Source organism: Rhinolophus sinicus, chromosome 7 (genome assembly GCF_057876585.1).
Source record: "Rhinolophus sinicus isolate RSI-liver-muscle chromosome 7, RSI-T2T, whole genome shotgun sequence".
NCBI classification, from domain to species: Eukaryota; Metazoa; Chordata; class Mammalia; order Chiroptera; family Rhinolophidae; genus Rhinolophus; species Rhinolophus sinicus.
In genome coordinates, this window is record NC_142507.1 from 23,520,980 (window position 1) to 23,544,664 (window position 23,685).

At 34.9% G+C, this 23,685-nt stretch overlaps 2 protein-coding genes across 14 annotated transcripts in view; one reads left to right on the forward strand and one right to left on the reverse strand.

Annotated features, from left to right (window-relative positions):
* The window catches only part of TCEA1 (transcription elongation factor A1), a 45,073-nt gene extending 33,740 nt beyond the window's left edge, over positions 1 to 11,333 (forward strand). For all 3 annotated transcript variants that reach the window (XM_019729832.3, XM_074318795.2, XM_088799430.1), the window contains 4 exons: positions 300 to 454; positions 2,569 to 2,715; positions 7,890 to 7,961; positions 9,790 to 11,333. In XM_019729832.3, the coding sequence (XP_019585391.1) occupies positions 300 to 454; positions 2,569 to 2,715; positions 7,890 to 7,961; positions 9,790 to 9,798 (383 nt within the window). In that variant the 3' untranslated portion in view covers positions 9,799 to 11,333. The remainder of the gene's footprint in view (positions 1 to 299; positions 455 to 2,568; positions 2,716 to 7,889; positions 7,962 to 9,789) is intronic.
* RGS20 (regulator of G protein signaling 20) overlaps positions 5,120 to 23,685 on the reverse strand; it is a 124,069-nt gene continuing 105,503 nt past the window's right edge. For 10 of the 11 annotated variants that reach the window (XM_088799431.1, XM_074318799.2, XM_019729827.3 and 7 more), the window contains one exon: positions 19,445 to 20,437. In XM_088799431.1, coding sequence (XP_088655557.1) covers positions 20,249 to 20,437 — 189 coding nt within the window. In that variant the 3' untranslated portion in view covers positions 19,445 to 20,248. Of the gene's footprint in view, positions 6,302 to 19,444; positions 20,438 to 23,685 lie in introns of those variants that run through there. The other variant, XM_074318798.2, reaches the window with a different exon arrangement.

The window sequence follows — 23,685 nt, forward strand, 5'->3', positions numbered from 1 at the left end:
TCAAGGAATTGGTTAGAAACAGTGCCTTGTTAACAATCTAAATTTGAAAGTGTGTTTGTGAACTGCTTAGAAATGTCAGGAATTCTTTTTTTGGGGAGAATAGGAAAAAAATGATCTTACCTTTAAAATTTAACCTTTTTTCCTTAGAAATGTCAGGAATGGATGACATATGTCAAACAATCTAAATTTGAAACTGTGTTTGTGAACTGCTTAGAAATGTCAGGAATTCTTTTTTTGGGAGAATAAGAAAAAATGATCTTACCTTTAAAATTTAACCTTTTTTCCTTAATGGCCTATACCTATATATCAAGAAATAAGGAATACAGACATGAAATATAAAAATAGAGTACGAAGTAGAATATCAAATCTTAAGGATGCAAAGAATCCAAATTTAAGGAAAAATGTACTGTGTGGGAATATTCCTCCTGACTTATTTGCTAGAATGACAGCAGAGGTGAGTATATCTGAATATAATGTTTCCATGATGTCAAGTATAAAGCCTGTTTAAATCATAAAGTACTATATAAATACTACATGTATGATAAGTCTTTATTAGCTATTTTTATGTATTTATATGTTCAATACACTAGACAGATACTTAAGGCGATTGAATCCATTTACATCAATACTTTGTCCCTTCCTTAACTGTACAATGACCTTTGGGTGTTTGCAGCTGTACCATGATTTTTTGGGTGATTGCCTTAAATCTCTGTCTGAAGACAAAAGTGTTTTAACTTATTGTGGATTTGTGTGGCATCAAAGAGTTGAATTTCTAATTGCAAACAGACTTTGAAATCTCTAAGCTCTTTTCATAGTTAAACCCTACAAAACTGCTCACATTTTATTGACTATTCCTTAGATTTGTATAAGGAATGGTGGGAAAAATGAAATTCATAGCTGGCTATTTATAGACATAGCTGTTTATAGATAATAGCTGTAGTGTGCCTATAATCTTACTTTTTTCTTAAGCATCCAAGAGAGTGAATTTGTCTTTCTATATAGCTAATAAAAATTGCTATATTTTTTAAATTCATTTTAAAAAACTCATTAAAATAATTTAAAACTATCACAAGGTAGAGAACATAGTATAATGAAATCCATATATCTGTCATCCAAGCTTCAAGTATTTTCAAGAATGTCACCCTTTGCATCTATACCTTTTTTCATTTTCTTTCTTTTCTCCTGAATTATTTTCAAGCAAATCTCAGACATTCTGTTCTTTTACCTCTACATACTTGAGGAGTATCTTTAAAAATATATTTTTATTACATAACGACATTGTCACCATATTCAGCAAAGGTATCAATAATTTCTTGATATTATCTAATAGCTAGTTCATACTCATTTTTTCTTGGTTGTACATTTACTTTGTATCAGGATCCAAAGTATACACATTACCTTTAGTTCAGTCTTTTAAAATTGTGTGGGTGTGTCTATATAAAAATCTAAAGTAATTTCCCCTACCCCTGCTTCTGCTTTTTTTTCTTCATGACATTGACCTATTGAATAAATCAGTTTATTTCTTCTGTAAACCACAGCATGAAATGTGTGTTTCTTCCTCATGATTTTATTACACTTTTCTGTCTCATTTTCTGTAAACTGGAAGCTAGTTCTATAGGCTTGATTGCAGACGAGATCAACTTTTTATTTCTGTATAAGTACTTGGTGCTTTTAATGTCACGTTGTAGCACATCAGGAACACATAATGTCTTGTTGTTCTACTCTTAGCATACTGAGGTTGATCAAATGGGTTTGTGTACTGACAGCCTGATGCCTCCATTGTAAAGTTCCCATTGCCCTTTCATCTAATGTGTTCATTTACTGGTGATCCTTATCTGAATTGGGTGTTTTATTAGGAATTGCAAAATAGTAATTTCTAAAATTCTGTCTTTCCTTTCACATTTATTAGCTAGATTTCTTTGATAAAGAAGCACTTTCCCTTATAAACTCGGACTCTTGATTACCCTGGTTGGTTTGGATAGGAAAGAGAGGGTAAATGTATAATTCTGTCCCTTTAGTTAACAGTTATCAGAATGAGGAGTTGGTGCCTTAGGAACTACCAGTGGGGGCTTTTGTTGCTGTTTTTGTATGTGTGTGTGCTCTCCTTTTTTAAGTATCATAATTGACTTGTGACTTTTTATTTATCCAGTGGGGGATTGGTTCTTTATAGTAATTTATTTTTATGGCTGAAGAAATTGTCCTATGTTTGGCCACTGGGAGCTCCTTCATTTTAGCTCTTCTGTCCATTTGACTTAAAAGTCTTTGGTAGCTTCTGGGCTTTCTGGCATAAGAAGATGACTCTGGCTTGTCCTTGTTTTTTGTGGGGGCAGAGGGCAATGGTACAGATCACAATCTGGACACAATCTGGACATTAGAGTTACTCATTGTTTGTAAGCCTTTAAACAGTAATTAAATGCAGTTTTCACATGTAAACTTATTGAGGAAAAAATAATTTTTCACTTTTAAAACCTTAGTAGTTGGTTTTGGTTCTATTTTTATTAAGCTAATTGAGTATTAAAAGCATTCAGGAGATGCCTGTAACTGAATATTAAACCACCTTCTTAATAGGAAATGGCTAGTGATGAGCTCAAAGAGATGCGGAAAAACTTGACCAAAGAAGCCATTAGAGAGCATCAGATGGCCAAGACGGGTGGGACCCAGACTGACTTATTCACATGTGGCAAATGTAAAAAGAAGAACTGTACTTACACACAGGTTTGTGGTTGTTTATATTCTTATTTTCATATTAATAATGCTTGCAAATCCTGTTTCAAAACAAGTAATAAAGATAATTACCAGTATACCTTGATAGTTTTCAAGAGGAGAGGTGATTTCTTAAGTGTAAGAATGCTTTCTTAATACCAACAGATTCCAGTTAATTGAAAATAAGTTGATATATTTATACTTTCATGGAAATTGATATCAATTAAATAAAATTTATAAAATATTACAGAATTTAATAAAATAGCCATGTTCTTTAAGAGTTAATACACAGTTGATTATCAGTTAGTACTCATATGTAAACAGGCTATCATTAGTTTTGTTTGGCAGCTCTTATAATTTAAGAAAAGTTCTTTGCTCTCCCTTGCATGGAGTGTGAGTACTTTTAATTGGTTTCCAGATATTTATTCCATTTTTGCAGCATATTGATGACATATTCATCTATGGTGTGGCTAACTTTCCTTTTTATACTTAAACAGCTGAAAAGAGCTGTGTTACAGTTATTTTCGTTGTATGTACATATGTGAAAATGGTGTTTTATGACTGTTATTAATTTTATTTACCAAATAGGTTTTTGTGCTGGATCTGTAATCTGCTAAATCAAAATTTTACCCTGAAAGAATAACTTACTGTTATGTTTCAGGTTATTAGATTTAGGGAATGCAATTTTCTGCTTGATAGAAAATTAAATACTTAAAACAATAACATTACTAAATTCTGTATGTTATAGGGAGGAATCTTTTTTTAAAAAAAAATAAGTAGTGTATTCTGAAGGTTAAAAATCCAAAAGGTAAAAAAGATTATGAGTGGAAAGTTCTCCCCCACTTTTGTTTGCAGCTACCTGGTTTCCCCTCTCTGGAGGTAAACTAGGATTATTAGTTTTGTGGCTTTCTACATGTTTTAATGTATATACATGCAAACGTGAATATGTTTTTTGTTTTTGCATTTTTCTAAATACATGTGGTAGCATATTATATAAGCTACTGCCCTTTTTATTTTTTAAAGGTGCAAAACACTCCATTTTCAAGTATACTTTTGTAACCAATCTAAATGAAATGGTTCATTTAGTTATAGTTGTATATCTGATGTTTCAGTATTTTATTTTGTAGAAGCATATTACTGATGGTTCTACAATATATCAGCATATGAAAGTGGTCTCAGAAAATTCAGAGTTGGAATTATTTTATTTTAGTCAGTAGAAAAATCTCAGCAATAAAAATTCTATCCTAAAAATGCCACATAGTAAAAATATTAAGTGTAAATAGAAAGGTATCTAAAAGGTAAAGCTTCTTTAAAACATACAATAAGTAGAGGTGATAATACAGTATTTATATAATCAGATTATAAACAACTATGATAGAAAATGTTTCTTTTAACAGAAAGAACCTAATCTAGAGATGAGGTCAGTATGATTTTCTTAAGAGTCAAAACATTCTGTCTTTAGATAGAAAACTTACAAATTTGTTGGCAAAACAACAGATATAAAAGAGTTAAATGTGATGACTCTTGATTAACAAGTACCTACCAGGAGATCAGAATTTTTCCCAGAATGCAGAAGGTTCCTCATATTTACTTTCTTGTAGGACCCTAGATAGCAATATTAAGTATATGTAAAACAAAAACATTTCAGAAGGATTTTTTGTTTTTTGTGTTTTTTTATTTTATTTTATGGGGAATACTGGGGAACAGTGTGTTTCTCCAGGGCCCATCAGCTCCAAGTTGTTGTCCTTCAGTCTAGCTGTGGAGAGCGCAGCTCAGCTACAACTCCAGTAGCTGTTTTCAGTCTTTAGTTGCAAGGGGCGCAGCCCACCATCCCATGGGGGAGTTGAACCGGCAACCTTGTTGTTAAGAGCTTGCACTCTAACCAACTGAGCTGTCCAGCTGCCCCTTAACTATTTTTATCTGAAGGCTTTAGGCAGAATGCTGCTGTTTTGAAGCTTCTGATCTTTGAAATGGTGATATACTGGGCTTTTGTCATCTCATATTAAAATTAAATGTACTTTATTCAAAATGCAGTATTGTTAGTATTTAGGTTCTTGCCTTCACCCATCTTCCTCTTCTGCCCCGTGACTTAATTAAAGAATAATATTCTTAATTAAGAATAACTTTTAACTTTAATAATGCTTTGTCAAATTTACTCAGGAGTATATAATTTAAAGAAATAACTTTCTGTTTTTGAGACCTTTGGTTCCAGTAATTCTCTTCAGTGGAGAACTTCAGCAGTCTATCATCTTGTGTAGATAAAAAATTTTTAAACCATATTAGCTTATTTTTGCTGCGTTCTCTTCTTGGTTTTAAATTTGTCTTTGTAAAATACACATAACCTAAAATTTACCACCTTTACTATTTTTAAGTATACAGTTCAGTAGTGCATTTATAATGTTATACCAATCTCCAGAACTCTTTTCCTCTTGCAAAACTGAACATCTATATCCATTAAACAACAACTTCCCACTCCTCCTTCTCCGGAGCTCCTGGCAACCACCAGGCTCTGAATGTGACTATTCTAGGTAATCAAATGGATACATATAGTTAAACAGTGTCTGTATTTTTGTGGCTGGCTTATTTCATTTAGCATAATGTTCATAAAGGATCATCCATACTATAGCATGTGTCAGAATTCCCTTCTTTTTTAAGGCTGACTAAATGATCCGTTGTATATATAATACCACGTTTTGTTATCCATTCATCTGTTGATGGACATTGGGTTGCTCCTACCTTTTGAGCTATTGTGAATAATGCTGTTGTGAACTTGAGTATACAAATACCTCTTTGAGACCCTGCTTTCATTTCTTTTGGGTACATACTCAGAAGTGGGATTGCTGGATCATATGGTCATATTAGCTTTTTAAAAGCAATATAAAGTAACTTCTTACAGAAAATTTGAAAAATACAGAAAAATATGAACAGGAAGTTAAAAATCACGTATTAATCTGCTATCCAGAAAGAACAGTGATCAATATTTTGTTGCCTGCAGTATTTTGTGGATTTTTTTCTGAATCTAGTTGAAGCTAAATACTATAAACTATTTTATATAATTCTTCTCACTCAGCTACTGCAATGTAAGAATTTTCCTCTTAATTGTTTTTTAAATAAATCTTCATAAACATTTTATTTTCTTATTAAAGTTTATTGGGGTGACAATTATTGGTAAAGTTACACAGCTTTCAGGTGTACAATTCTGTAATACAACATCTATAAATCCCATTGTGTGTTCACCACCCAGAGTCAGTTCCCCTTCCATCACCATATATTTGATCTCTTTTACCCTCATCTACTACCCACCTGGTAACCACTAAACTATTATCTGTGTCTATGAGTTTTTGTTTCTTCATTTGTTTGTCTTGTTCCTTTGTTGTTTTCAGTTTATATACCACATATTAGTGAAATCATATGGTTCTCGACTTTTTCTGAGTTATTTTGCTTAGCATAATAATCTCAAGATCCATCCATGTTGTTGCAAACGGCACTATTTCATCTTTTCTTAAGGCAGAATAGTATTCCATTGTGTATATATACCACATCTCCTATATCCATTCATCTTTCGAAGGACACTTTGGTTGTTTCCATGTCTTGGCCACTGTAAATAAAGCAGTGTGGAAGTAAACATCTTAACAATAGCTTCATAATATTCCATCAGATGAATGTACTCTAACTCAATATTTCCCTGTGGGTTAAGTTGTTTCCAGTGTTTGTGCCATTATAAAACTGTAGTCTTCAAACTCTTGTACCCAGATTTTTCAACTCCAGCTTTATTGAGGAAAAATTGACAAATATAATTGTGTATATTTAAATTGTATATCATCACATTGATTTGATAGTATATTGTGGATTGATTACCAAGATCAAGATAATTAACACATCCATCACCTCACATAGTTGACTCTTGTGTGTGGGTGTGTGTGTGTGTGTGTGTGTGTGTGTGTGTGTTAAGAATGCTTAAGATCTACTCCAACTATAGTCATTATGCTGTACATAAGATCCTCAGAACTTCTTATAACTGAAAATTCGTACCCTTTGATTTTCATCCCCATTTCCTCTTCCTTCCCCCCAGACCTTGGCAACCACCATTCTGTTCTCTTGTTTCTATAAAATCAGCTTGTTTGCCTTTTTTTTCTTTCTTTCTTTCTTTTTTTTTTTTTTTAAGATTCTACATATAGGTGATACCATACAATATTTGTCTTTGTCTTTCCTATTTCATTTTCCAAAATGCCTTCCAGGTTCATCCATGTTGTTTCAAATGGCAGGATTTCCTTCTTTTTTATGGTGGACTAATATTCCACTTTTCTTTACCCATTCATTCATTGAAGGACATTGAGGTTGTTTCCATATCTTGGCAATTGTGAATAATACTGCAATGAACATCGACGTGCCAATATCTTTTTGAAATACTGATTTAATTTCCTTTGGATATATACCCAGAAGTGGGAGTGTTGGGTGATATAGTAGTTCAGCTTTTAATTTTTTGAAGAACCTCTGTTTTTCATAATGGCTGTACCATTTCACATTCCTACCAACAGTGTTACAAGCGTTCCCTTTTCTCTACATTCTCACCAATGTTTGTTATCTCTTGTCTTTGATAACAGCCATTCTAACAGGTGTGAGGTGATATTATGGTTTTGATTTGCATTTCCCTGATGGTTAGTCATGTGGAACTGTGTTTCTAATTACCATTTTAGAATAGATCAGATAGCAAGTCCCTAGGTCACAGAGAATAGATATTTAAGGCTTTGCCTTATTGATGTCTAACTTTTAGAAAGGATGTGGCAGTTGTCAGAATGAAATATGTTTAATTTTTATGCCTTTGTTAATTTGTAAGAGAAAATTGACATATCTTTTAAAAATTAACATTTCTGTGCTTCTTAGTGATGATGAAATTTTTTCATATTTGTTAGCCATTTATAAAGTTTAATGTGTAACAGATGATTTCCCCACTTACCTGGGATAAATTAAACATGAAAAGGCAAAGAAGAAGGACTTAGAAAAATGAAGTTTGGAAATACGTGTTCTTCTGACATTATTAACTTATTTGAACTTGTTTCAGGCTCTTAGACATTTTGTTGCAGTACCATTGTGGTTACTATATATTTTCATGTATAATGTTCTTATTTAGGTTGGACTTTTTATAGTATTATCAAAAGCAATATTTTCACTTCATTTTGCTGCAGGTTCAAACTCGTAGTGCTGATGAACCAATGACAACATTTGTTGTCTGTAATGAATGTGGAAATCGATGGAAGGTATGGCGCCTTCTTGGATTCATATTTTACTCACTTATAGTAGAATGATTTCTTCAGGTCTTTTCATAAGCCTACCTAGATACCTAAATATATACATATGTTCACACTGGTCAGTACTATGGGAGTCCATGACTAACCATTTGTAATGGAATATACGTTGGAAATAAAGAATGCTAACTTTTCCTACCTTCGTATTGTTTTGGTGTAGGAATAACAGGATTGAATCTTAAACGTGTGATTACTGTATCACAATCCTGTATATACTATTCTCATTCAACTGCTTTGTATTGCTTCATAGATTTTGATTCTGGAAAAATTACTTGATTGAAATCTAGTCCAATAGTTTTAGTATTTATTTTAGGAATTACAGATGAGCACTGTCATAATTTAGTAGGTTTTTCACTAATAAGCCTTTATATAATGCCTGCATATTCTTGAATTAGCCCCACACAGGGGAGTTTTTGTTACTTAAATGTTTCATTGTTGAGTGATCTTTGTGAGCCACAGAAATATGAATATAATTTAAAATTGGAAGAAGAGTTACACATCAGTCCTAAGCCCATTCATATTGATCTGGGGATCTTAGGAGTGTGGCCTTGGAGAGGCTCACATAGCAGGAATGTAGTCTTTGGAGCCAAATAGGTTTAGAACTCATTTGCCACTTACACTTACTGAACTGTAACTTCCTCATGTATTAAATGTAAATAATACCTACATTACAGGTTGTGGTGAAGAGTAGAGTTAATATATTTAAAGTGCCTGGTAATTACTGGTGTTCTAAAAGTGCTAGCTTTTTAAACTAGTTTTTGTGAAGTTTGTATAAAATTTTTTCTTTTAGTTACACTTACATAGACTTTTTATTCTAATGTTCACTTCAAATTATTCACATAGGTTAAAGCATTTTCTGACAGAAGTGAATTAAAAAACAAACAATGGGGGCATATGCTTCACAAATATGATATGGGACTTTGGCCTAGCTCCAACCCCTCTTCTGTGGTAACATACATACTATGTTGGCTGTGTCTAGAAGAGAGATTCTTATTAAAATTTTTTTTTTTTTTTACTATTTCTTTAGTTATATACCATGTTTCCCCCAAAATAAGACCTAGCCAGACCATCAACTCTTGGAGCAAAGATTGAGCAACTCATGCATCTTTTGGAACAAAAATTAATATAAGACCCGGTCTTATTTTACTATAAGACCAAGTCTTATATAAAGGGTTTCCGGGCGGGAATTCCAGCCTATTCTCAGGAATTTTTTTTCTTTTCGCTTTCCTGTTCCCGAATCCCAAGGAAAGTTGGTTGGGAAATTGGGAAAATCGGCTCCTGGAACCCAGGATCTTGGTAGTATCGACCATCACTTTGTGGAAACGATTCATCGTGGAAAACAGAAAACAGTTTATATCTCGGGATTCGGGAATGGGAAAGTGAAAAAAATTCCTGAGAATGGGCAGGAATTCCCGCCTGTAAACCCTGCTTGTATAGTATAGTATAGTATAGTATAGTATAGTATAGTATAGTATAGTATAGTATAGTATAATATAATATAATGCTAGGTCTTATATTAATTTTTGTTCCAAAAGACACATTAGAGCAAATGGTCTGGCTAGGTCTTATTTTCGAGGAAACATGGTATTCCTATTAATTATAAGTTGGAAAAGTCAAACACTTAGGATAGGTGATTGTTCATATCTGAAAAATAGAGCATCTTTTTCAAAAATACTTCTTTCTCTAGCAATATAAAGTATAAGCTGTTTTAAGTGGGGGAAGGGTACACCTTATTGTCTGTATTTAAATATCTCACAAAATATTTCTTTTTTTTTGACAGTTCTGTTGAGTTGGAAGAATTGGCAAAATATCTGGACCATTGAGAAAATGGATTTTGTAATTAGCTTTAAAACTAGGCCAAGGAACTAGTTTTTCTGCAAGTCAGATTTTTTAAAGTGACATACATCCTTGGATTAGTCTTTGTTTTTTGATATAGCATCCTTCCTTAAATGCCTTCCGTAGTTTCAGATCTGTAGGAGACTACGTAGGAGTATCTGTTTGAACCATTTTTTTCATTTTTATAGGTAATTGATATTAAACTTTTGGCAATTTATTTTTACTTTTTTTTTTCTTAAAGAAAAATGTACGTTAACTTTTTTACAGTCTGAAACATACACAGTAGAAATGTTTATTCTTCTCAGTTAACACCTAAATGAAAATTATGTTTTTCCCATACTGGCATGTACATGCAATTAATGGAGGAGAGAGGTAATATAATTAAAGTTAATCAGATGCGGTGTGTTCAGATACTACTTGACCAGCCTATCTAAATTGTACATAATATTTGAACTAGTATATGAAATTGGTTTTGATTATTATATTCACAAGTCTGGAATAATTAGATACTATTTTGCATTTGTAACTAACCGTGACCATCATTTATTGTAATTTCTTGTACATGTTTATTACTTGTTCTTACTAGACTTTACTTTGGAAACATGATTTGAGTTGATTGAAATCAGTTTTGGTTTGTTTTTTATTTACCTGTTTGACTTTATAGTGTGTTTTAGTTTTGCAGAACACTGTTTAGTAGGCTTTTCATAAATCCCAGCACAGGCAAAGAATGAAAGCTGACAATTTTTTTCCCCTTGTAGGAAAACATACTGGGAAGAAAATGTTAGCATTTTAGTGTAGTGTAGTTATTATAAGCAGTTCATAAATCAATTTTGATTTGGAAATCTATACTTACCAAGGATTACGTTTAAGGGTTATATAAATCTTTACATATGGAGGTTGATAGAAAACATTTTTTGTCCTGAGTCCTATTTGCTGACTTTTTCTGTTACACAATGGATGAGATTGTTGAACAAACGGAATATATGGACTATCCTGCAACCTTATAATTAAGTTTTACTTTTTGTTTACGTGTGTGCCATTTGTTCTGTTAGGAATAAGAAAAAATGATTTTCATATAGGTTCCTTAGCGTACACTTGCTCTTGTACATCTTAAAGGCCACTGTTACAAAGTCCACGTTTTATCAAACTAAATCTGTATTCTATCAAACACCTACAGAAAGACCTCAGTACATGCTTTACACTCCCCTTGGCTCACATTTTCCCATTTCTTCCTGGAAATAATTTGATGTAATACAGAAGACAACATTATAAGGTCCATGTTAAGACCCCATTTATAAGAATTGTCCCACCAGTATCATTCACAGATGATTTGTCAATTCATAGATTAACCTTTTGTTTTATCATTTAAAAAATAAAGTGCATTTTTGAAAAAATGAATTTTAAGAAAAAAATTAAAATTGTCCCACTTTTAAATTAAGTGACCATTTTAATATTTGTAATTGAATAAAGTTTCTTGTTATTATATTATATTGCATTTTGTCATTTTATTTAAACATTAAAGCTTGCTTTACCTTTTATTTAAAAAGTTCACTCCTAACTACTAAAGTACAGCTTTAATTCAGGGATGCGTGCTGGTTTTAGGTAAAAACTCGTGTTGAGCAGTAGTACACAGCATGTCTCTTTTACTGGACCCTGCTGAGGGGCGCCGGGGTTGTTCTGAGGAGAGTACATGAGCACTTCCCATGTGTGCACTTAATGTAATATAAGGGACCAAATAATGAGTCTTACCATTTAAAAATACTAGTCAGTTACTAGCCAGTTACCATTTAAAAATACTAGCCAGTAAAAATACTAGCCAGGAAATAAGTATTATCAAGGGTAAGATTTGATAATATTTATTTCCAGGACAAAGAACTGTGTTAAATGAACATACAGAGGGATTTAGACAACTGTAGTGGCAATTACTGAAGAACCATCCTCGGAAAGCAGACAATAGCCGCCTTGGTTTTCTTGCTGCCCTGAGACGTGATGACCATTGGTTTATAAGTTTTGTTAAACTGTGGCAAAACTTCTGAAGTTATACATACACCCAAACATTGAAATCTGTATATACCTTACAAATTGAAGAATATTTTAAAGTATTAACAAGACAGAAAAAGAAATAACAGGCTGTACTTTGAATTTCTACAGGTACACAATGATTGTTCCTACAGGCCAAAGTGTAATTTGGGATTTGAATTGAATTTACTTCTCAAAATATAAACTACAATTATGATTTGATTTAAAGAGTTGTAATCAACAATTACCCCCATCCATACCCCCAACACACACACATTTTTTTAGCTGTAGAAAATTAGCCATTCAAGAATATCCCACTGGGAAATGTGAATAATTACTGACATAAAATCCACATATTTCTGTCAGTTTCAAAAATAAGCACAGTATCAATACTAAAGATGCTATTTCACAGTAAATGGAACAGAATTGCTGATAAGTTTCTAGGTAGTGGAAAAATTATGTTGAAGGAAAGCTTAAGTAAATTGAAGTCAGTCAAAAGTAATAGAGAAGTATATTGGAAAAATCTTATCAATTGGCTGTTAGATAACTGTAGCTGTAATTTAGTAAAGATGGGGTTGGTAAGTTTTTATGGGAAATGTGTGCACTACTGTATCTTTAGCATCTAGAAATACTTGTCACATAGTAGGTGCTCGTGAAATAATTTTTCTTAGTTATGTTTCTGTCAGTGCATTCATTACATTTCTTCTTGACTGTATAGGAGCTGAGGTGTGAAGAATGTTCCACAGGTTGAGGACCTTCGGTGGTAAGATAGATAAGTACTGGTTGCCAGTGTTTTAGTCTCCATCTTTAAAGGCAGAAATGTTACAAGCTAGAGTCTTGAGAGATCTCTTTCAGTACTTTAATTCTGCAAAGTGATACAGCAGTTTTATCAGTAAAAAAATACATATTTTTTCAAATCAACTAGTATACTCTTGTTTATACAACTGGTGGATGGAAAATGAAAGCACGGATGACTACCTCAAATGACTTACCTTGTTTTGGTTCCTTTCCCCAGGTGCGCTACAAAAACAGCTATATTATTTTTTTCCTTAATGTCTTTGACTGCGAAGATAGAAACATTTCATATGTGATATTTCATACCGTCCAGTTAAATTAGCCCAAGTGTTTCCATAACTGAATGACTGAGCTGCTTTGAAATAAAGCATTTTTAAAAATCCCTTAAATGTGGTTTACAATATGTAGTCAAGTTATTTTTATAATCAAATTTTTATAATTTGAAGTATAGCTGATAATTTTGAAAAAAGCAAAAAAGCTGTGACAGCACTGGAATGGAATGGCATAACTATATCTTTTGTCTTTTTGGCACTAGTTCCCAAACATCTTTTCTGATTCCTTTAGGACACACCTCACCTCCATTATGACCCTGGTGGGCTTGTCATTCAGTGTCCCACCCACCCCACTCTCCTCCCTTGGGATTACTATGTGAAAGATGGGAGGTCCCTGTACCATTTTGCCTTCAATATGCAAAGAGTGTTGAGATTGAGATGGAGAGGTTTTGATAACATCGAACTACTTGATCCAGCCTTGCGGAAGCTAGAACTGCCCTGGACTTCCTGTTTATGAAAGCCAGTTGATTTTATGTTTAAGCTAGTTTGAGGTAGGTTTTTGTAACAAGCAACTGAAAAAATATTTTTGAAATCTTAAATTGTTTTGGATGGATGTTTGAGTTAAATGAATGTATAATGAATTCAAATAAAAATACTGGTACTGAACATCAAAACCTGCGAGAGCAATGCTAAGATTTCAGTTAATTTTAGAAGCATAAATGATCTGGAAGGAGCATTAAAGTCACAGGTCACTATCAGGCTGATTTATCTCAGGATTATTTCACTAATCTGTTCATCTTTTATTTACCCTCTAATTGCAGTCCTAATCCTCTTTTTAAATTCATCAAAACATGTCTTTAGACCAATTGCTTGTTAATCCTCTTCCCATTGAAAGCTTTTGAAATTGAGATATAACTAACATATAATACTGTATTAGTGTTGGGAGGCTACAAGATACTGATGTATGTATATATTGTGAAATGATTGCTCAATTAGTTTAGTTAACACCTAGTTCCCAAGTTGTTTTTTTTTCTTGTGATAGGAACTTTTAAGATCTACCCTCCTAACTACTTTCAAATATACATGCAATATTGTTGATTATAGTCACCATATTGTACATTCTAAAAATTTAAGTAGATAATTTTTTAATTCAGACTTCCCATTCTTAGGTTAATCAAGTTTTAACTCCTAGTTTTCTTATATTTAATATTTTGATTATTCACCTTTCCAGAATATTCCTCTGGGGCAATTTAAGTGGATAGATTATAATGACGGGCCACCCTGTGAAACTGGTTTTATTAATACTACCTTTGTCTTTTAGGTCAAAATCATGCACTAGACAAAATGATCTTCCTGGCTCTGTAATTTTCTGTTTTCCATCTGTGTTTGTGTACACAAGCTCATAGCGGGCTATCTGGTCCTTTTTAGCTAGGATATTGGCTTTACATAGCGGTTAAGAGCATGAGCTCTTGATCTGCTCAGATTCAAAGCTACTGCTTAGACAAGCTGTGGGCCTTTGACCAAGGGACTAGCCTCTGCTTCATCTGTAAAGATGAACATTGTTTTGCCCCTTAGGGCTGTGGGTAAGGACTTTTATAAAATAACTTATAAAGACCTTGGAATACTACCCAGCTCAGTCAGTGAGGGAGATTTTTTGGAATGACCATTATTAACTTTAGAAATGGGCACACTTTATACATATCCTACAACTTGCTGTTTTCATTTAACAATTTACCTTAGAACACTCCCTGCCATTGCATATAGATGCACCCCATTCGTTCTCACCTATGGGGACATATGGGGGCATACCATTCTCTTTTGAAATATTCCCTGTGGGTAGTTTTTGTTTTGATGTTTTCTAGGATAGATTCTTAGAAGTTTAACTGTTCAGCTATGTGAATATGCATGCACATTCAGGATGATAGATATTGCTGGATTGCTTTCCACAAAGTGATACTAGTTTACCCACCTGTTAACAGGGATGAATGCCCATTTCCTGACACCTCTGCCAATAGTGGATATTATCAGTTCTTTTGAGTTTTGCAAATCTAGAGGGAAATAGTAACAACTATCATCTCATTGTTTAATTTTTGCTCATATGATTACCTTTTTGTATTTGTCATGCTCATCTTGTTTTGAAGCCAGTTGTTTTGATTCTTTCCTTTTTTGTCTACAGGGTTATTTGGCTTTCTTACTAATTTGTAGGCACTCTTAATACATTCTGCATAGCCTTTTATAGCCTGATGTTTGTGTTTTTAATTCTTTTGATGGTGTTATTTATGGTACAGAATTTAAAAATTTTTATATAATCCAATCTATCAGTATTTTATGGTTTCTGGATTTTATGTTTCGCTTAGAAAGACCTTTTAATCATGTTATAAAAATATTGCCTACATTTTCTTCCAATATTCTTATGGTTGTTTTAAAAAAAGCTTTTAGGTCTTTAAACCATTTGGCATTTATATTTGTTTATATGTACAGTTTTCCAAATGGAGAGCTATCCATCCCAACAAAATTAACTTGTCCAATTTTATTTAAAAACTTTATAAAAAAAACCTTGGATTGCATTGAATTTGTAGCATACTTTGGGGGTGACTTCAGGATTCATTCATACACATAGATGGCACTACAGATTTATCCACTGAATTTGGTCCATAATAATAATGAGTTCTGTAGTCACATGGGCTGTGATGATATCTTTCTGAGATGTGACTACAGAACTTTTTTGGAATGGAATTTTTATTTTATAGCTATGGGAAGTTTTCATGTTCTAACTCCCCAGTTTAATTCTACATTTATTGAATATTGCTGTAAGCTAGATAACAGTCATGCACCATATACTGACATGTCAGTCAGTGAAGGACCATATATACTATGGTGGTCCCATAAGATTGTGATAGAGCTGAAATTTTTCTGTCATCTAGTGATGTAGCTGCCTTGGCACAACGAATTATTCATGCTTGTGGTGATGCTGGTGTAAACAAACTTACTGTGTTCCCAGTACATACAATTATGTACAGCACATAATAATTGATAATGATAATAAATGACTGTTACTGATTTATGTATTTACTATACTTTTTATCATTATTTTAGTGTGTTCTCTTTCTACTTGTTAAAAAGATGGATGTAAAACAGTATGGCACATTATACCGGCAGCAGCCTCATACATCTCATATTTACTGCATCTCTTGATTACACCATGTTCTCTGGAGTTTGATTTAATCTCATGTTGATGTCTAAATTTAGTGCTGCCTAAGTGTACAGTATTTATAAAGTCTACAGTCTTGTACAATAATATCCTAGGCCTTCACATTCACTCACCACTCACTCACTGACTCACCCAGAGCAACTTCTAGTCCTGCAAGCTCGATTCATGGTAAGTGCCCTATACAGATGCACCATTTTATATATTTTATACCATATTTTTACTATACATTTCCTATTTTAGATACACACTTATCATTGTTACAATTGCCTGTAGTATTCAATACAATAACTTGCTGTACAGGCTAGTAGCCTAGGAGCAATAAGTACACTGTATAGCCTAGGGGTGTAGTAGGCTATACCATCTAGGTTTGTGTAAATTCACTTTATAATGTTAACACAACAATGAGATCACCTACCGACACATTTCTGAGAACATATCCCTGTTGTTAAGTGACACATGATTATTACATATAAAATGATAGATAAGGTGTATTTTCAATGCCCCTGGATATTATAGGCTAATGGGAAAGTCAGATATGTAAACAGATAATTGGATTGGATAATATTAGATGATAAACATTTATACAGGATATTCCTGGAACACAAGAATGATATCCAACACAATAGAAATAAGACTTAGGAGATCAGGTGAGGAAGTAATATGTGAGGTAAATTTTAAAGGAATGATACAAGTTAGCTGAATGAAGGGTGGCATTTTAGAGAGGAAGTAAGGGATAGCAGGAAGTCTGAACTAAGTTCTCGTGAGCAATTATGAAAGTGTGGAGTCGTATATATGCCTTTTCTATAAGTATATATTCCAAAGTCAAACGTGGGGTTGGCTAGGGAGCCAATAGCTCGACTGTAGAGGCCCTTGCTTGTATACCATGCCAAGAATTTGGTATTTGTACTCCAGGCAGTTGGGAACTACTAAAGATTTTAAGGAGTGGAGGGATGGTGACAAGCAGACTTGTGTTTGAGAAAGATTAACCTATGGTATTTTGAAAGATGGTTTTGAATGGTTGAGATGCATGCAGGAAGAAAAGAGGCTCTTTTGGCACTGATGCTGGCAGGTGAGAGATAATAGGGGTCCGAAGAAGGAAGGAGAAATATTTTGGAGGCAAAATCAGCAGGGCTTGGTGATTATGTTTGGGAGGAGAAAGAGAGGGAAAAGTCAAAGTTAACACCCAGATAAGAGCTTAGGTGACTGACTGAGTGATTTGGGCTATAGGCAGAGGCCAGGGCTGGAGGGGGGTGAGACAGTGGGGTGATAAGTCAAAATTAATACATGCGTTTCATCTCTGGAATATACAAGTAGAGATGTCCAACCGGCAGCTGATTCTGAAGTACAGGAGAAAATCTAGGTCAGATCCTATTTGGTAGCCATGAATATATTGGTGGTTATTTAAACAATGAGAGAGGGACATGAGAACCAAAGGAGAGCATATAGATTAGTAAGGAAAGTAAGCCGAAACCCAAACCTTAGGGGCCATAACATTTAGTGGACAGGTAATAGCGGCAACTGACAGGTAGTAAATACTATATTTTACATGGATTAGTTTTAATCCTTACAGCAATGCTAGGGATCAGGTACCATTATTATCCTTGTTTTTATAGAAGAAACGGGCCTAGAAAGACTCCATACCCACCATCACACAGTAAGTGGAGGAGTTGGGAAGTCTGGCTCCATAGCCCAAACCCTTAGCTGCTGTGCCCTGTCACCTACGGATAAGATGAGAGAATATGGAGAATGAGGAGAGCACCTCAGAAGAATAGGAAGTAGTGTTTCAAGTAAGCCATCATCGATGAGATATCAGGAAGCTGAGCAGTCCACTGAGAAGACCAGAAAAATAGTATGTGTTAGACTTGGCTGATCGAGACCTCCGCAGAGCAGTTTGGTGAACTGTAGTGATTTGGGGAGTGAATGGGGAGATGAGGAAATGGAGACAGCAAGAGTGGACTATTGTGAAAAGTCTGATGAAAAAGAAGAGTCAGCAGTTATGTAATGTAGGTTTGTTTTTTAATTGGGGAATTCAAGGATGCTTATGGTACAGGAAAAATCAAGGTGAAGCTGATGATATAGGAGAGTGGGGGGAAGTCGATGGAAGTAAGAGCAGTTAACTTACCACTGTGTACCACCATCCCTCTGAAGCACTCCCATTCATTTGCTGCCATACATCATGTCCTGGCTTTCTTCTTACCTGTACCGAGAAGGTGAATCCTTCTAAAACTCTTTTGGGAACTCTTGTCTCTCTGTCCATTCTTGCAAGGATTTACCGTCAGCTCTTTTCATGCTGTCATAAATCTCATTCATTTATGTGTTGAAAAACTCCAAAACAATACTCCAGCCTAAAATCTCGACCGTGTAGCTTCCTCCATCTAATTAATTTCTCAACATGTGTTACATGTCTTACAGGTACCTCATACTCAGCATTTCCACAACTGGACTCATTTGGGATTGCTTCGATTACAACTACCTTCCCTACACCTCTGCCCCAACATACACACACTCTTCTTATTCTGTTGGGTTTAGCTTTGCTGTCACTTCTGCCAAAACCTTTCCACAGCCCTTCAAGACGTGCGCAGCTCAGTTCTCACTGGTACAGCACTTAACTACAGCTCACTGTAGCTGCCATGGACATGTGCTTACTTGATGTAAATTACCAGAGGACAGGGTTTATGCCTCAATCAAAATTATATCCTCTTTGTCTAATGAAAAAGATGAAACTCTTAGACATGGAATCAAAAGCACATGTAAGGAGTTGACACCTTGAAAAGGAGGAAAGGACACAGTCTCTGGGACTGGACTGAGGCGAGAATAGATGCTGATCTATACATATTTATAGATTCCATGAGAAGTTGAAAAGGGTTAGGGACAAAATTTTCATAGTACAGTAGGAGGTTAGATGGTTTACTGAGAAAGATGGGGTGGGTGCTTAGATTTGGGGCTTGAGAAGAATAATGCAGAAATCAGGCTGAGGGAGATGACCAAGAGGACATCCTATTTAGCAGATTAATTTCTAACCCACTACCCAAACCATTCCAGGTTTGGATGTCTTTCACATTTACCTCATTTTAGATGTTTTTCCCGCTCATTGTAATGATGGGCTTCTTCACGGTGTTTAGGTCTAAAAGCCAGTATTTTTACCTGTAAGCTATGACGTTATTCCATTTGCCTATGATATAAACAATGGGATCTAAAAACAAAATCCTCCTCTAGGAGCTAAAATATATCTTGCTCGTATCCCTACTCACTTAATCTTATATTTCCCAAATATTTCCATGTGAAAAAAGTAAAGATTGAGCTAAAATTTCTGCGCTTTATTTTTTTGAGTGAAAATGCACATATTTCTTTCAATAATTAAAATGGAAATATGCTTATTTGAAAGTTTTGTTATGAACATAACTAAGTTGTGAATTTAAAAATTTGTTCTTTAGGTTGGCAGAATATGATAATAATGATAACTTTTCAACAAAGAATTTTCTAAGCACTACTTCTCGTACCAAACCTTTGAGACTGATGCACTTCAGAGCACAGTGTTCACACTAACGACGTACAGATACACATACACATATATGTATCTACATACACATTCTAAGGTAAAGTGGAACACCATTTTTACAAGTAGTGGTCACATCTTTATAAAACGGGAATCTGGGTTCCTGGAACGGCACTGATAAGTGAATATTCAAAACTGAGCTTGAAGGAAGAAAGGAGTAGCTGAGGAACACTTGAGTGTCTTTTCTTTGGGAGGAGAGTAATAGGTACTGAACTCAGGCAAAACAAAAGCAGTCCTGTTTGCTCCAGTGGATGTAGGCAGTATGGAGTCTTCTAGTATATCCTTTGCCATCGAGAACATGCTGCTGTTATTACAAATGTAAACATACTATTTTTCTAAGACAGCCATACCCCATTTTTTCAAAATTATCACTAAAAGTGGCTGCAATTTATACTGTGAATATATAGCCTTCTGTAGAAGGAAGCATTTATTATTAAAATAGGCCAAGGATTACTCTGGCGGAAGACGCTACTACCCCTAAATTCCCTCTACTAGATGTAGTCCATGAGTTCTTTCATTATTTTATTAATAACAGATATATTTGATGATCCTATGCTTCAACTGATTTCTCAGATAAGGACTGGAGCAAATCTTTATAGACAGTAGAGTTCATGAATCGGGGATATGAGTCTCTGTGCATTAAGGTGTAAATCTGAAGTTGTGCGTCATCAAATGTGTGTTGGGATGGTTCCACCATGTTTCTATTGATGACTTCTCTTACTCGGGAGTCTAAGCTGACCTGTCAATAGAAACAAGTAAGAGTTTCATTAGATACGTTTCTCTTTGGAAATCCATCCCAAACTCCCATAGCTTGTGGTTATTAAAAATTCCAAACCAAACAAGGTCATTCAAAAATGTAAACTGCCAAAAGAGAAACCAAATGCATAATGAGCAGGGATTCTCAAACATCAGTGGCATCAGTAGCCCCTGGGAGGCTTGTTAAACAGATTGCTGGGCCCCACCCGCAGAGTCTCTGACTCAGCTGGTCTCTGGAGGAGTCTGATAATATTTAATACTCACAAGTTCTATGTCATTCTGGTGGGGATCACACTGCTTTAGAAAATCACAACATTATTTTGCTTCTTTAAAATGATTGTACTATGTCCTTTGAAGAAAAAAGGTAGTGTCATAGACTCACCCCTTGTTAATTTCCTAATAGCATTAGGGCCAAAACCTGGAGGTCCCAGGCTGTAGCCACTGGAACACAGTCGCAGGTTTCTTGGAATGAGTGCCAGGCTGGCTGGTGAAGTGGAAGCTGGCTCAGAAGTGCTGTGGAAGGGTTACAATCATGGGGCCTGTGTTTAAATCCCAGTTTTGTCACTGCTTGGTTGTGGGGCCTTGGGCAAAGTACACTGTGCCCTAATGAATTCCTCCATAAAGGGGGAATGATGATGATGGTAGTAGGTAAGGATTTAAGGAGAATTTATTTAAAGTGCTTGGGATTCATTCAGTTCTTAGGGCATGTTGGCTCTTCTTACTCTGATGTTGGCTCATCCTAGACAAGGCTGTCTCCCAGAGTAAGCTATTGGGTTCAGACTTTCCCGCAGGGCACCAGACAAATAAGAGTACAGGCCAAAGTGGCAAAGCTGAACCCACACTTCTTCCCTTCCGTCTGAAGAACCTTAGCCAGCCATCTCTGCACCAGTAGGCCACAATGGTTCTAATGCTATGCAATGCACACTGTTTTATATAAAACTCAAAATATGATTAGCTAAATCATGGAATATTGACTTCAGTGATCTATCTTTCCAGATGTGTATATCCACTCTCCTCCTAGAAAGCCTTTTGCCCCCCCACAGGTAACTCAAACCTAATACATTCAACACGGATTCCCAGCATCTCCGGCTCTTTTTCCTGTACAGCTTGTGAAGGAATGGAACTACTTATTCCCACCCCATTCAGAGTCCTCCTCATCCTTCATGTTCCCTCTGGCTCTATATTCAGTCACAAAGTCCTGGTGACCTTATCTATTTAATGCTTCTTGAAACTGTCCGCTTCTTCCCTCCTCTCTGCCATGCCCGGTGTGGAGCTTCACTCACCATTTCCTGCTGGATTTGTTCATCAGCCTCATACTTAGACTCCTGCTGTCAATCTCATGCCTGTCCAAACCACACATGGTTTGGCCAGAGGGATCTTTCTAAAGTACAAACCCCATCCAGACACTCCAGCTTCAGCCCTTGCACTGACTTGTCATGTTCTCAGGATCAAGTCCAAAGCTCATAACTTCCAAGTTGAAACTTCTGAACCCCTTTAAGATCTGCTTCCACTAATTCCCCAACTCACTATTCCATGCAAGAATTTAAAGGACTTAGAATTCACTTGGAATTTAAAGAAAGAAGGAGCTAGAACTAGCTTGTTTTTGTTCCTTCTGTCTAGAATAAACCTTTCTTCCTCCTCTGCCTGGCTGACTGTACTTCTCCTTCAGGTCTTGGTTTAGATGTCACTCTTCCGACCTGGGAACCCTCCCAACCACCTGAGCTTATCCATAAGGAAGCACTCACCACTAGGCCATCATCTCCCATACTCTTCTTGAGTATAAGGGCCCAGTTCCTAGGAGCACAACTCCTACCAAGGGGGTACTCAGTACATATTGTTAGCTGAAAGGAGGAAAGCACCTGCTCTTGTTAGAGAATTAGACTGAGTTACTATAGAAAACATTAAAAAATATTCTAGTTCACAAACAGTTTAGGCACAAATGGAACTGTCTCATTCTTTAAACTTCCATCTGAGGAATATCCCTGTGAGGATACAAAATTAATATTTAGAAATCAGTTGCATTTGTATACACCAATAATAAATGATCAGAAGGAGAAATTAAGAAAAATAGTCCCATTTATAATTGCTTCAAAAACTATAAAATACTTAGGAATAAATTTAACCAAAGAAGTAAAAGACCTGTACTCAGAAAATTATGACACTGAAGAGAGAAATTAAAGAAGTTACACATAAATGGAAACACATACCATACTCATGGATAAGAAGAATTAATATAGTTAAAATGTCCATACTGCCTAAGGCAATATACAGATTCAATGCAATTCCTGTCAAACTACCAATGACATTTTTCACAGAAAAATAACATATAATCCTAAAATTTATATGGAACCATAACAGACCCCAAATAGCCATGGCAATCTTGAGAAACAAGAACAAAGTGGGAGGTATCACACTACCTGACATCAAATCATACTATGAGGCTACAGTAATCAAAACAGCATGGTACTGGCATAAAAACAGACACATAAATCAATGGAACAGAATAGAGAGCCCAGAAATAAATCCATACTTATATGGTCATTTAATCTATGACAATGGAAGCAATAATTTACATTGGGGTAAAGACAGTCTATTCAATAAATGGTGCTGGGAAACCTGGACAGACACATGCAAAACAATGAAGTTGCACCACCTCCTTACACCATATACGAGAATAAATTCAAAATTCAAAATGGATTAAAGACTTAAATGTAAGATCTGAAACCATAAAACCCCTAGAAGAAAATATAGGAAGTAAATTACCCTGAGTAATATTTTTACTGATATATCCCCTTGGACAAGGAAGGTAAAAGAAAAAATATACATATAGGATTACATCAAACTAAAAAGTTTTTTAACAGCAAAGGAAACCATCAAAAAATCAAAAAGGCATCCTACTGAATGGGAGAAGATATTTGTCAACAATATATCCAAAATTTATAAAAAAACTCATTTAACTCAACACCAAAAAATTCCCACAAACAACCCAATTAAAAAATGGGCATAGGACACGAAAAAACATTTTTCTAAAGAGGACATACAGATGGCCAACAGACATATGAAAAAACACTCAACCTTACTAATCATTAGAGAAATGCAAATGAAAACCACAATAAGAAACCACCTCACTCCTGTCAGAATGGCTATCATCAATAAATCAACAAACAACAAGTGCTGGTGAGGCTGTGGAGAAAAGGGAACCCTCGTGCACTGTTGGTGGGATTGCAGATT